Here is a 15,776-nt window from a genome sequence, read left to right as displayed (position 1 = left end):
AAAGATGACTCGAGTTGCAGACAAGCACAATGAACAGACTGCTACACATTATAGCTTTCAGCCAAAGCCTTCTTCTGGAAAGAAAACACACACACACAAAAAGCAGAAAGCAGGGGCGATTCTAGAAGTTGGTCAAGGGGGTGGCTAATGAGGGGGGAAGGGGGTTTGGGGAAATGGAATATCACTTAACAAAAGGAGTGTAGGGGTCCTCCACCAACAAACTGGTAAAATTTGGTGTTGCTTAAAGTAGTTTTTGGTAACTGTTTTGGAGTTCAGGGTAAAAACTGTGTATCAATAGATAATAAGACGCCAAGTTTAAGTTAAATAATATTTATTGGTTTCGATAGTAAGCTATTTGCTACTCTTATTCTTTTATTAAAATGTGTTTGAAATATATTGCAACCTATATTGCTACATAATTATGAAAAAAAGATTGAATCTGTAGGAATAATATATTTGCTTTTTCTGAAGTCATTTTATCCAGTGTAATATGATACTCCATTGGGGGGGGGATACACCCCCATAGCCCCCCCCCCCCCAGTCTTGACACCACCCCTGCACACAAGAAAGAACAGTTCATGCACACGACTGCTATCACCGGCTGGAAAGCGTTAGAGTCGAAGCTGCCGATGGTAGTGCTCATGAGTGCATAAGATGTGCTTGCTTGTGTGAATATGTGCATGTTTTCTTTGCTGAAGAAGGCTTTGACCAAAAGCTATAATGTGTAAGAGTCTTTTTTGCTGTGCCTCTCTGTAACTCAACAGGTCATCTTTATGGTGAATAGGAATCAATACTTCTCCTATTATTGTTGATCTGAAGAACAGTTTTGTTTACACGGTTTTTTAAACTAGTCTATTGTGTATGTTTTACTTCCTGGAATACCATTCTGGCATTTATTAGTTTCTTTTGTATGACTTATTGTTAATGGAAATTAATCCAAGATTGGTCCAAGTTTATAAAAAAAACTTCTTCACTTTCAAAATTAAGTAATGGGCACTGAATCCAATGTGGCCATACTTTTCAAAAAGATGCTCCACATGGAGAAAGTCCATTGCTGCAAACATAGAGGAAACCCAGTGCAGTGTAGGATTTTGGGTGGTATTTTTAAATCAGATTGAGCACCTTCTGACTTATGTGTATTACCAAATTTTATGAAATCTGTGGCCAAAAAATGCTTCAAGTCCAGTGGAAATGTTATGACAACTGAAAATGGATAAACTGCTTACATTCCAGAATTGCACCCCAGAGATAGCGTCCTCTTATTGGAAAAGCACTGGGACGTGGGCTTTGACTTAAAAAGTTACTGGGGCTAAAATATACCTTTTCAAACAGAACAAAAACAGTCTTTAAATGCCAGACTGAGAACTTTTCACTTTGCTTTCACATTATACAGTAGTTCACTAACAAATGATATGCCAGCAACTCAGTAAAGGTTTCAACCCTCACTGTTTCAGTCATCAAATCCTAATGAAGGAAGCAGTTACAGTTCTTTTGCAGCTGGTGTCACACACCATGATACCTGGCGAAGCCACATAAAGAAGTTAACACAATAGTGAAGTGCCTGCACGGAAGTTTTCAGTTGCTTATCTAGTAAGAGGTTCTTCATACACTGCTTCTAATTATTTCTTGACAGCACTTCTGTATACTACAATGTGTCCGTAATTCCTGACTGCTCATTACATGTAAGTGCATTGAAGACTACATGAGCATCCATCCTACTTGCTGTACTCATCTCCCCATCTACCTTTTTCAAGCAGCTGCTTTGTGGAAAAATAGTGCTGACATTGCAGAATTATACAACATGGTAACTAAGCTTTGTTAATTAAACTAATACACAGGAAAAGCCTGAATTATATCAATTCTTATCTATCTCAAATTAAGTCTAGAGAACAGTCACATACTAAAAATATATGACATTCAATTTTTGCTCCTTGTTAAGTAAGAGGTATTCAGGCATAAAGTTCTTCAATATCTTTCTCATCTTTCCCAATTATCTGTTTTTTTTTCTTATTTTTTTTTAAAGGCCAGCCACCAGCACTTCTAATGTCAAAGTGCCGATATCTGTAAAATAAGGGCAGTACAATAAATGCATGACTCTAATGCCATTTGTCAGACATAATATAGACAAAAGGTGCATTTCCAGGTGTACAGAATATTCAACAGTACTTTTATGTGCACAGTATTTTAACAAGTGAGACAGTCATCCCTGTGAGGAACTGCAAGCAACTGTCTTGGATATACAAGGGGCTTTCAGCAAGTAATGCAGCACATTTCTCCCTTGGCCAGTTTTGGTTGAAATTTTTTAAGACGTCATGGAATGTTCCTGCTACATCCCCTTTACTTTCATGAAGTTCCAATAGGTGGCAGCAGTTTACGTAGCCTTCAAAATGCTGTCTATAGTCGAGGTGTATTCTAGGTGGAGAGATGTTATTGAGTTTTTTGGCAGAAAACCAGAGCATCATAAATTTTCATAAGTGCTTCCAGAATATCTATGGAGATCTGGCAGGCAACAAAAGCATGGTGATTTGTTGTGTGAGGCATTATTCTGTTTGATGTCCTCCCTCATGGTGCCACGATCAACTCTGAATTGTATTGTACTGCCATCAGGAATCTGAAGAAACAACTGTAGCATATTCATTGCACAGAAAATGTAAATGAACTTCTCTTTCTTCATGAAATGCAGGGCTTCACATAAGTCTGCACACTCAATAGGAGCTCATAAAACTTCACTGGGCAGTTCTTCCTCATCCTTCCTACTGCCCAAATCTCACACCTTTTGACCTCCATCTGTTTGACCCAATAAAGGATGCACTCCCTGGGAAGCAGTACTTGGATGATGGGGAAGTAATTGATGCAGCAAAACATTGGCTCTGATCTCAATCAGTACAGCAGTACAATGCAGTCATACAGGTCCTCCCAATAAGGTTGTGTAAGGCCGTTGCACTAAACAGAGATCATATTGAAAAAAAGGATTTTGTATCCAACAATGTGGGGAATAATATGGTTACTGGAATCCATTGAAAAATTAAGTAGCCGGCCGCGGTGGTCTAGCGGCTCTGGCGCTGCAGTCCGGAACCGCGGGACTGCTACGGTCGCAGGTTCGAATCCTGCCTCGGGCATGGGTGTGTGTGATGTCCTTAGGTTAGTTAGGTTTAAGTAGTTCTAAGTTCTAGGGGACTTATGACCTAAGATGTTGAGTCCCATAGTGCTCAGAGCCAAAAATTAAGTAGGAAAATGGAATCATGCATGAAACTGGACATCAGGAATATCTTACAAGGAAAATGTTGGACATCAAACAGGCTCAGCTGGAAACCTGACCAATAACAATTGGACACAATAAGAATAAATGCAGAAATGTATTTTTTAAAAATGCATAAAAAGCAGTCTTTTTTTAGCACATTTGAAGTATTATATGTTATTCTTACCTGACTGTCTGTTCTAAAGACAATTCTTGCGGAAGGTTGCCCAACACCATGTGCGTTAGCTGCTTCAACAAATACTTCATAATCTGAATCACTATGCAGGTTTTCAAGAATAAAAGGTGGATGCACATTGGACACTGTGTGGTATTCATTGTCGTAGACTGCCATCCTCCTGTACTTAACATTGTAAAAGAGAACCGTTTCGCCCAAAATCTTAGGTGGATCCCAGTGAATAATAGCATACTCTGTTGCAATGTTGGAGATATATACTCTCTGTGGGGCACTTGGAAGTACACCATACCCTTGAAGAAGGCAGTTTGTGTAGTCTCCCATATATTTCAGGCACCTGCAGAACAAGAAAATGTCAAACAGATAATATTCTGTTGTTTCTTAGAAAATAAATCTATTTCAAATTTGTGAAAGTGTGACTTGCGTCCTTATACTCTGGTCACTACAACAAACCACATTTATTTGAGTACCAAAAAACTGCAAGCATTAAGTACAGGTATGAGCTGTCTGCATCTGTATAATATGTGTTTTATAGCACACTATAAAACATGTAATGGTACTCTGAAACTGACAATTCTTCTGTGGGTATAAGCAGAAAAGGGAAAAATAAAAATCATGAAAATGTAACAAATGAATGGCTAAGTAGTTTACACTTCAAAGATAAAGAAACACACCTAGATAAAAAAATGAATGCTGAACATAGTAAAATGTGGTTACTTCTGAAGAAACTCTTAATTCACTTCTGTGAAATGAGATTTATTCATCTCATTATATACAGTTTTCAAATTATTTGATTTGTTGGACAGGGAACCTGTCAGGATTCACAATGAAATATTTTTATTAGATGAATTAAAAAGTTTTACACTATTTTGTATATAATGCTGTAGTACAGCTGCCTAATACTCATTTACACATCTGTGCACAACACTAGTAACCTCATGACATCTATTGAATTCTCCCAGAAAATAATGTCATAATGTATGACTGACTTAAAGTGACACTGGAAGACTGTATTTTGGAAACCATTAAAAGTCCACCTAACAAATGCTAAGCTTTTTAGTTTATTTACTAAGTAGTCTATGTGTACCTTCCAATTCAAATTTCTGTCAAGATTTAGGTCTAGAAACCTTACATGGTTTGCTTCTGTGACCTCCAAATCATTACATGTTATTTTCATGTCTCTCTGTTGTAACAGCTTAACAATATTATGAGAAGGTAAGTTGCTTCCTTCTCATAAGATTGTTACATTCCATCCTGAGCAACTTTCCTTCTCATAATATTGCTACATTCTATCCTGGATTTTTCATTGTTTGACTGTTGTAACAGCTTAGTTTCATATTGTATCATCTGGATTTTATTGATATTCCATTTTAGTTCATTTTGACAGTACAGGGATTCAAGTTTTTCTGTAGTATTTTTGGCACTTTGTGGATTTTTTGGGGGCATCTTACTTTCAAATATAAGTGATGCACTATTCGCAAATATGACTGAATTAACAGCAGTAATAGGTGGAAGGTCATTTATACAGAACAGGAGCAGATAGGACCCAATATCAAACCCTGTGAGACTCCTTGGGAAACCTGATTTCCTGCCAGAGAGGTAATTACATGAATTTAATATAATGTTTGATTTTTGCTTCTTATGTGTTAAATATGAGCTGTAAAGCACTGTCACTGATCCCACACCAGAAATTTATGGAGGAGTAAGGAGTGATTTATTGCATCTAATGCTTTTATTGGATCACAGAATACGCTTGTGACTGTGGCCTTTTTACCCTTTTCTAATGTGGAGCATGCATTTTGCGTAAATTCACTTACGGCATTTAGTGTGCCTTTTCCTTGTTGGAAGGCAAATAAGATTTTAACCATTTTTCAAACACTTTATATGACATTTGTCTTGTCCTGGTAGGACGTCATATCTACTATATAATAGGATTAGCTATAGTATAATTTCAAATATCTTGTTTTTTTTACTTTGGCTGCTAAATATGACTTAAGAACAGACCATAGTGCTTTTGTCTTACACCTGTATTGTAAGATGTTATTGTTGTTTGTCAGTTTTTCAGTTATAAATAAACTTTTCTGAATACAACTTTATGAAATTCAACATACATAACAAAATTGTGGTATTCCTTTGATTTTATAGGTCATCTTGAAACTGTCTGTCCCTAGCACCACAGATTTTTATTCCCAGTTTAATCCATGTAAGTTGACTGTTTACCTTCATTAAGTTTTAAGAGATAAAGATTCATTGAAGACACCTAAATATAGTTTAAGACCTTTTCATAGTTCCTCATGCTTGAGCTGTAGTGATCTACAGCAACAGCTTACAACACTTAATTTATTGCAGAAATAACCTGTATGACATTCGCTGGAAAATTTTTAATACAGATTTCTTCAGATTTTAGTTTCTCTGCTCAATAAACAGAGTTAAGTAATAAAAAATACACAGTTATATGCAGTAGTTATTTGCATTTACATTTATTCATAATAAATTTATCAGTGCAACTCAGTGTTTAAAAATAAACCAGATTACTGATTTAAATCACAAAATTTTGTAGATTCACTGCTTTCAACTAACAGGTTTAAGTAAAAGTCAGCTGCAGTCACAATTTATTTCTTATTTTCTTTCCCAGTGTTTTCTGAGAAGCAATGCAATTTAGCTCATAAATTATTTGTTACTGGAATTCTGGAGATTTCTATACATACTATGTTCAAATCACTTAACTTCACTAGGCAACTCTCAAAAGAATGAATTTTCAATCTGTAGTGGAGGGTGCACTGATTTGGACCTTTCTGGCATGCAACCAAAACTGTATGCCAGATCAGGGCCTTTGCTTTTCAGAGGCAAGTGCTGTACTGATTGAGTGCCCCAGGTTCTAGTCCAGGTCCAGCACATAGCTTTAATCTGATACTACCTTCATTATTTTGAGCAGAAGATGATTTAAAGCTTTTAAAAAATTTTTTCATTTCAACGATTTAAATTGTCTCTTACTTTATAATTTATTGATCTTCATCAAGAGTACAGGAACCTCCATCACTTCTACACTAAGCAAAACTTTTAACACAAGAGTCTATTAACCAGCGTTAATTTAAGCATATACTTATGATGTTTACACATTCTAAATAAATAATTTTAAGTTAATCAACTTTAGAATATCTGCGGTATATAAGTCCTTCTATTACTCTTTGAAATTCCAGTGTACAAGGGGAGCTTTTATGTTCTTGACTATGATTCGAAGTGCATCCTGTATGTTGTACAAGGATTTGAACTTTAATAGTGGCAACTATTTATTTACAGCTCGTACAAAATAGATATGTGTTTCTAAGTTTTACTGAGCTCCAAAGTAGTCACCAGCATTGTGTATAACCCATTGCCAGTGATGTGGAAGTCATAGGATACTCTTCGCAGTGCCAGTTATGTTGACAGTTCAAGCGTCGCAGTCTATTGCTCGAAAAATTTTGTAGCAGTACTGAAGTGAATGCTGTGAAGTGTTTCCTTCAGTTTAGATATCGAGTTGTACCTACGAGGGCTTAAGTCATGGGAGTGCAGTAGGTGGTATAGCACTTAGCAGCCCCATCAGTCAAACAAATCAGTAACAGTTTGCACTATATGTGCTTGAGCATTGTCGTGCAAAATGATGGTCAGGCCCTGCAGAAAGTGTCATCGCTTCTGTTTCTAAGCTGTTCATTTTAGGAACACAACCTACAACCAGCTTAGAGACAGAACTGATGACACTTTCTGCAGGACCTGACCATCATTTTGCAGGACAATGCTCAAGCACATACAGTTACTGATTTGTTTGACTGATGGGGCTGCTAAGTGCTATACCACATACTGCACCTCCCTGACTTAAGCCCTCATAAGTTCAACTCGATTTCTAAACTGAAGGAAACACTTCATGGCACTCGCTTCAGAACTGCTACAAATTCATTGGGCAATAGACCGCCCTGCTCAAACTGTCAACACAACTGGCACTGCTAAGAGTATCCTACGACTTCCACATCACTGGCAACGGGTTATACACAATGCTGGTGACTACTTTGAATGTCAGTGAAACTTTTAAACATGTATCTATTTTGTACAAGCTGTAAATAAATAGTTGGCACTATTTAAGTTCCAATCCTAATATTTATACTTTTGGCTTTTGGTCTGCACCTTGAATTTATCATCACCATCAGAATGTATAAGTTTCCCTTGATTTTTAGGATTTTTCACATGTATACAAAATTTAGTGAACTTTATGGTGCCTACCCTGTTGAGGTGCAAGGCCATCTTTTTCAAACATTTATCATTTAAAAATGTATTTGGGTCAATGAATATTGCATCAAGCCTGTTACACTATTCTCCTTTGATCCACGCTATACTGTTGTCTGATGACACTTTATTTTTTTAAGGTTTTTACGAATAATACCTTATATTAGCAGCCTGGAGGCCATGTACACAATTTTTTCTGACCTAGTTAAGAGTTCAGGTTTCACTTATGACTTCTGCCTCAATCTGCTGTGAATAATGTTTGTGTGATTTTAGCTTTCCTGGCACACAGTGACTTCAAAATGTCCTCGGCTATTCACCCAAATGCATCATCTGAATTGTACAGTATTTCAGTCAGATGAATTGTTGCTGACTTCAGCCAGTACTAATTAATGGCTTCCACTGGGCTCCATTTTATCTTCCCCCTTCCTTCTGCTCTCAACTTCAGGCCTGCAGTATGCAAGCAAGGGTAATGTGGTGGAAGGGTAAGAGCGTGGTCTGGACAAGAGTCATGATTGTCAATTTCTGTGCTGACGCTGCAGGTGTCAGGACACTGCTGGTTTGGAGTAGCCATGACTAGGTGGTGTGGTCTCAGTTCTTCAGTGGGCATGGTGTTAGAGGATCGACCAACAGCCTACTGTACTTTGATCATGCTCAAGGGTAGGTCCCAAGCCTTACTAATTTCAACACTGATGTGTTTATTCGTCAGTTCATCATGTAGCTGGATTCTTTTAAAATGCAATCCGATAATGTGGTGGTCTGTTATGAAGACTTAAAGCATTCATAATTAATTCTTTGTCCTTTGGACATGCAGTGCTTTGTGACATCTGACTTCATTGGTTGTTCTTTATCTGTGTGATACTAGTATTCTGAGCATCTTTAATGTACCGTCCAGAGAGTCTGACCTATGTACATTTTTCCACACTGACACAGGAAGCAATAGACTCAAAGTTTCTAGAGTCCTAACTCATCCTTAACAGATGCAACAAGGCTTTGTCTTTCATGAAGGTTGGAACACAAGCTTGATAATTATAGGCAATTCCAAATGAAAGAGAGCATTTCAGTTGTTTATTACAGAGAAACCATGAATGACAGAAACACATTGTGCATGTCACTGGATGGAAGAATTTTCAAAGTTTTATGTTCACACGGACACTGTACTACACAATCAGCTTGAGCATGGTGTGTTGCTCAAGGAACATTGAAATGGTAGCACATTTCATTCTACACACTAATCAGCAGTTCTCTGTTTATCAGTTTCTCAGATCTTGAAGCATAGTTGGGACCTCTCAGAAAAAAACGGAAAAAAAAATTGTAAGGTGTGCGGTCTGGTGACCTGGGAGGCCAAAAGCAATGAACGACATCTTCTTGTCCACTTCTTGCAATTCAATCTTGTGGGATGTTGTTAAGAAAATGTGGGGTGCCATCATGCATAAAAATGAAATTATTTGAACCTTTCTGAAGAAGAGGAAACAACCAATGTTGCAGCATGTCTAGGTATGACATTCCTGTCACAGTTTCCTCTGCAAAAAAAGAAAGGTCCATACATTTTGTGTGAACTTAGATGACACAAAACACATTTAATCTCTGTGAGTCTCTTTCATGTTCGACAACACCATCAGGGTTTTGTGGTCCCCAAATTTTTACATTCTGGCAGTTTACCTTTCCGATAGATGACAACGTCAATGCATCAGGAAAGATGAGTGTTCAGAAAAAGTGTCCTCCACCATATCCTGGAGAGCTGAAAGGCAAAATTCTTTTTTTCTGTTATGGTTGCTGGGATGCAATTGCTGCAGTAACTGCAACTTGTAAGGCTTTATATGAAGACTTCAATTCAGAACATGCCATACTGTTGTTTGAGGAAGCTGAAGTTCCTGGTCTACCCATCTTGTGGACTTCTGAGGACTCCATGTGAATGCATCTCAGATATGCTTGATATTTTCATCAGACATGCGTGATAAACAGGTACTCTTTCCTTTTCATATGCAACCAACTTCCAAGAATTGTTTATGCCAGTCATGAATCTGCTTACTGCAGAGGTGGGTTCCTGCTGATTCGATGGCAGTATGCGTGTAACACTTGACAATGGACTGACTTTGCACAATTTCCAATACACAAAATGATTTATCTTGTGGTGTAGTAACCATGTTGTTACAAACTAACAACAGTGCATTTGTGCCAAACTTTGAACCTTTCTCCATCCAGTGATGTGCACAATGTGTTTCTATCTTTTATAGATCGTAATAGAGAATTGAACTCTGTCCTTTCTTTTTTAATCTCATTGTATTTCCAGAGGATTCTTCCAGTTTTGACTGATGTGTTCTCTACATAAGGGATAAACTCCAAAAAGTTTCTATCATTATCACAGAAACAATACATATCTACATTCTCTGTAAAAAGAATTGTACATTTCACATAATGAGCATACCAACTTTGGAGCAATGGTAAGCAGATTAGTTCTCCCTACACTCATTTGAAAATCAGAAGACATGTAGGAGAGTGTGTGCTGAAAATTGGCAATTACGTTATAATTACTAAAATACAAATTTAATTGCAAAATTGAACAGTTTTTTTTGTTGGTAACAATCATTCAAAGTACATCAACATTTATGCTTCTGTGTCTAATTATAACAGTATGTATGCTGTTCTCTATATATCAGTAACAAAATATTGATGTTGCAAAGATTTCAGTTACGGATACAATGAAATCAGTGGGTTGTTCAATAATGTAATTATAAAATCCTGAGAAATGTATTGAAGGTATACCATGCACCATCAGCATGAAATTCAAGATCATAAACTTACTTGAAGTAGCTGAAGTCCAGTTGAGTGATGTTGCCTGAACAAAGTTCTTGACAGTGAACAGGAAGGCCTCTGGCCCGACAACATGCTGTATGGTCAATCCCGTTTGTCAAACATCGAAATGTGTCTGTTGCCCATGGAGCACATATCATTAAATCTGTGACCTCAGCAATTTCTGACAAAGTAGGGTCACACAGTTTATTAACACACCTGTAACAAATGATAATATTTCCTATCATAGATATATATTTTCTTAATGCTGAATGCAATCTCTGTTTTTACAAAAATATACAAAACAAGTGGAAGCAATGAGTCTTTGTAGCTTTGTGAATGGTTCTGTTTTTTATAACTTACCATAAAACAAGAATGTTACATTCTCTATGTTTTACCATAATTTACAGCTGAATGATCATCCTAATCAGTCCTCCAGCAAATTTGTATGGACAAATAGTATTAAGCATTATAATGACAGTTTATTGTACACATTAAGTTTCTGCGAGTTGCTTATCTTTTGTTACTGAACACGTCAACTCAATCCATATGCCAGAACATTCTCCTTCTTAGTGGAATCTACAAAACTTGATGAATCAATAAATGAATGATCTTCCTGTATATCTTTATTACAAATTTGTATCCCAATGATGTTCAGAGACAGGTTAGCAAATCAATTACCCTGAAGCATATTTCCAGAATGTGACTGACCTCAGCTGTCATGTTGATATGGTGACAAAATGACAGTGGAGCATCTTGAATTGAATGAAAACAATGGAAAGAATAATGATAACAACTAACTGCATTGAGAGAGGTTGAATTGCAATTTCAGTTTGGTCATATCTAGCAGACAATGTTTTTTTCATATGCACATAAGAAAACACAGGATTCCTTTTCACCAATAATCTTGATCTCTAAAGATATACAATGTAAATTTGTCTTCATTACCATTGTCAACCACTGTTTTCAGCTGTGGTGTAGTTCTAGTAATTAAATCTGTCTTGCTCTGACATACTTACTGGTTGTAAACCCTACATCCTACAATGTGGATTTCAGGTATCTTAATCTTTACTAAATGGGAAGTCGCATATAGTATATTTTGCAATACAGAATTCCTGTTGTTTAGGTTTTAAAATTAAAAATCTTCAGGTTCCGGTAACCTTTGGTTCAGAAATAAATGGAGAATCATTATATTCATTTATGTGATGTGAGGCAGGGCCACAACTGTTGAAAGTGCATTATTTATGGGATTTTCTGATCCAGTTACAAATTAAAAGCATTGCATTGCAACTGGTGAGGAAAATTCATAAATAATATGAAATGAATAACCAGCCTAAGTTCCTTTCTTTTTTAAATGAGAATTGAATACTAGCTAAAAAGAATGCTCAGGCTGACTCAGGTAATAGCCTTGACTAACATGAACCAGAAAAGATTTGGTCTGTGTAAAATTTGTATCACTGAAGATATAGCAAATAGCATTGCAGAACACTGTACAAGCTCAAGATTCATTGACGGATGGTGACATGACACTCATCTACTATAATTTTACTAGGGCATGACTGTACAGCTGAGTGATCTCCTGCAGATGTCTTATATGTAAATAACTTAAATGTGGGTTGCACAATAAACTGAGATGGGATTTGTAGAGCAAGATATGTTAATGAATGTCTGTATGTATGTACTTAAGTGACATCAGGTATAGGCCCAATCATTATCACAGAGCTTACTTTGTACATCAATATTACAAATTAAAATCAGTGCAATGAACACAACAGTAGTATTGATTTCTATTTCTCTTAAGGTGAAAACAGAAAAAAATAATTACTTGTGACAAGAATTAGCTTGTTGTAAACTTAATGCCAAGACTGAAAATAGCTCATTCTCACTTAAACAAATACTGTACATTCATTTTCAGTACAACAGGACATGAATCCAAGACTTACGTTGCATGTGAAACACCCTTCTTGATACAGCAGCTTTTGATGTCAGGCAACTGAGGTGATTCTGCAACAGTGGTCTGCTTAAGCTTGCCAGATGTTAGTGTCAAAGTTCTAATTGTGTATGATGGTAAGCTCTGTCCATGGATGTTTCGTGCAATCACATTAATTTCGTACATTGTAAATGGTGTCAACCCAGTGATGATGGTGCTGTTGTAAGTCCCTGGCACCTGGAAACAGGTAGTACAGTATCAAATATTATTAAGTAAGTTTTATAGGTAATTGAATTTGCTCTAGTCAAAAAGTACAGTAAATTTTACTTGAGTTAGTAAACATGATCAAGTACTATATCACACAAGTGGTGTGTACTGTGTGATCGAAAGTATCCAGACACCCCCCAAAAACATACATTTTTCATATTAGGTGCATTGTGCTGCCACCTACTGCCAGGTACTCCATATCAGTGACCTTAGTAGTCATTAGACATCATGAGAGAGCAGAATGGGGTGCTCCGCAGAACTCACGGACTTCACACATGGTCAGGTGATTGGGGTCACTTGCATCATACATCTGTATGGGAGATTTCCACACTCCTAAGCATCCCTAGGACCACTGTTTCTGATGTGGTAGTCAAGTAGAAACATGAAGGGACACGTACAGCACAAAAGCGTACAGGCCGACCTCGTCTGTTGACTGCCAGAGACCACTGACAGTCGAAGAAGGTCATCGCTTGGTGTAAAGAGTGTAAACATTGAATGACTGAACAGTGGATAAACATTGTGTGGAGTGATGAATTACAGTACACAATGTGGCAAGCTGATGGCAGGGTATGGGTATGGCGAATGCCTGGTGAACATTATCTGCCAAGGTGTGTAGTGCCACCAGTAAAATTCAGAGGCGGTGGTGTTATGACGCGATCGTGTTTTTCAAGGACGGGGCTTGCAAACTATCACAGTACAGGCCTACATTGATGTATTAAGCCCCTTCTTGCTTCCCACTGTTGAAGAGTAATTCAGGGATGGTGACTGCATCTTTCAACACGGTCAAGCACGGCCTGTGGCAGAGTGGTTACATGACAATAACATCCCTGTAATGGACTGGCCTACACAAAGTCCTGACCTGAATCCTATAGAAAACTTTTGGGAAGATTTGGAATGCCGACTTTGTCCCAGGCTCACCGACCAACATCGATAGCTGTGCAGCATTCTGTGAAGAATGGGCTGCAATCCCCCAAGAAACCCTCTAGCACCTGCGAGGATGGAAGCTGTCATCAGGGCTAATGGTGGGCCAACACCATATTGAATTTCAGCATTACCAATGGAGGGTGCCATGAACTTGTAAGCCATTTTCAGCCAGGTGTCCAGATACTTTTGATCACATAGTGTGTGTGTAAATATAGCATGGACGTGTCTTGATCATTAGTTTGCTCAGTGTGCAGAATATGCCCAATGAAAGTGAAATGTGTGCTCTGGTGGGAAAAAAAGAAATAAAATTAACTTAGAAGGGAACTCTATAAAGTTCAATAGTGGATTGTGATTTTCTTAACAGAACAAATTTCTGTGTTTCCTCAAATGATGCTGACTGCATAGGACTTCTGACAATGATCAGCACTGCAGTTTTAATTACTGACAGCTCTACTCCACATTTAAAAATCACCTATGTAACAGGATTTTAGTGGCAATGTAAGATTAAGTTTATTTAGATAATCTGAAGTCACTATCATTGTATAATGAAAAGCTGGAAAAACACAACCATCTCATTGTGAATCTATGGCTTCACTACTCACTGAAATGAGATCTTTTACTGGCTGTGCAATTTATTTTTAAGGAAGATGCACTGAAGATGGATTCAAATGGAATAAATTTAAATGTGAGTTATTATTAAATGATTCAGCACATATTTATCTCAAAGTTCAGCCTCATCCATCCTGTTGACAAACATATAGGAATTTTTCTATTTTTTTAATTTTTATTTTTTTAATTTTTGACCTTTCACTTGTGTGTACTACCAGATGCTTACTGAGAAGAAAATTAAGCATGTCATGATGAGACATCATTGCATCACAGTGAATTAATTGTTAAGTTCCTGTCATAAATGGTTGTAACATTTCACTTTTGCCATCATCCATGACAATTTTAGGAAAGACTCTTTACAAGCACCTTCTTAACCATCTGACTAAAAATAATATGTTATGAGATTCAGGATTTGGATTTTTAAAGGGTTTTCGTTGAGAAGACTATTTACACATACAGTGATAATGTAATTAATTCATTTTACAATAAGTCTCACACTACCAGTATATTCCATGATCTATCAAATGTGTTTGAATGTGTAAATGGTAATACCATTTTAAGAAAATTGGAATAACATGATACTACAGAAACTTCTGCAAAATAGATCAAATCTGTCTAACTGCTGCTTAAGTGCTGTTCGTATAGAGTTGTCAGTGTTAACAGACAAGCACCACTGTGTGAAATAATGGTGGAAATCAATGTGGGATGTACAATGAACATATCTGTGAGGACAGTGTTGCAAAATGTTTTGTTAATGGGCCATGGCAGCAGATGACCTATGCGAGTGCCTTTGCTAACAGCATGACATCATCCGTAGTGACCATATTGGTTGGACCCTAGATGACTGGCCTGGTCAGATGAGTCGTGATTCCAGTTACTAAGAGCTGATAGTACGGTTTGGGTGCAGTGCAGACCCCATGAAGCCTGAACCCACGTTGTCAATAAAGCACTGTGTAGGCTTATTGTGGTGCCTCTATAATGGTATGGGCCGTGTTTGCGTGGTATGAACAAATCATTGATTGGAAATGGTTATGTTTGGCTACTTGGAGATCATTTGTAGCCATTCATGAGTTCATGTTCCCAAACAATGATGGAATATTTATGGATTACAATGCACCATGTCACTGGGCCACAGTTGTTCATGATTGGTGTGAATAACATTCTGGATTATTTGAGTGAATGATTTGGCCACCCAGATCGCCCGACGTTAATCCCATCAGTTATTACGGGACATAATTGAGAAGTCAGTTCATGCATAAAATCCAGCACTGGCAACGCTTTTGCTGTTATGGATGGTTATAGAGGCAGTGTGGCTCAATATTTGTGCAGGGGACTTCCAAAGCCATATTGAGCACATGGCATGTCAAGATACTGCATTATGCCAGAAAAAAAGAGGTCCAACATGATATTAGGAAGTATCTAATGATTTTTGTCACCTCAGTGTATTTCTGTACAACCTGTTGATACATATGTTAAAAATATCAGTGACATGAGTCTTGTATAAAATTCTTACTTCTACGCGTCTACACTGCAATAACATAGTCTGTGTAAGTAGTGAAATTGTTCTA

At 37.3% G+C, this 15,776-nt stretch overlaps 1 protein-coding gene across 6 annotated transcripts in view; it reads right to left on the bottom strand.

Moving 5' to 3' along the window:
• Window positions 1–15,776, bottom strand: part of LOC126457029 (Ig-like and fibronectin type-III domain-containing protein 1) — a 1,179,953-nt gene that overhangs the window by 67,209 nt on the left and 1,096,968 nt on the right. For all 6 annotated transcript variants that reach the window (XM_050093007.1, XM_050093006.1, XM_050093012.1 and 3 more), the window contains 3 exons: window positions 12,422–12,645; window positions 10,491–10,697; window positions 3,426–3,768 (listed from right to left, as the gene is read on the bottom strand). In XM_050093007.1, coding sequence (XP_049948964.1) covers window positions 3,426–3,768; window positions 10,491–10,697; window positions 12,422–12,645 — 774 coding nt within the window. The remainder of the gene's footprint in view (window positions 1–3,425; window positions 3,769–10,490; window positions 10,698–12,421; window positions 12,646–15,776) is intronic.

The sequence above is a fragment of the Schistocerca serialis genome, chromosome 2 (assembly GCF_023864345.2).
Source record: "Schistocerca serialis cubense isolate TAMUIC-IGC-003099 chromosome 2, iqSchSeri2.2, whole genome shotgun sequence".
Classification (NCBI taxonomy): Eukaryota; Metazoa; Arthropoda; class Insecta; order Orthoptera; family Acrididae; genus Schistocerca; species Schistocerca serialis.
This window is presented reverse-complemented; position numbering and strand designations above follow the sequence as displayed.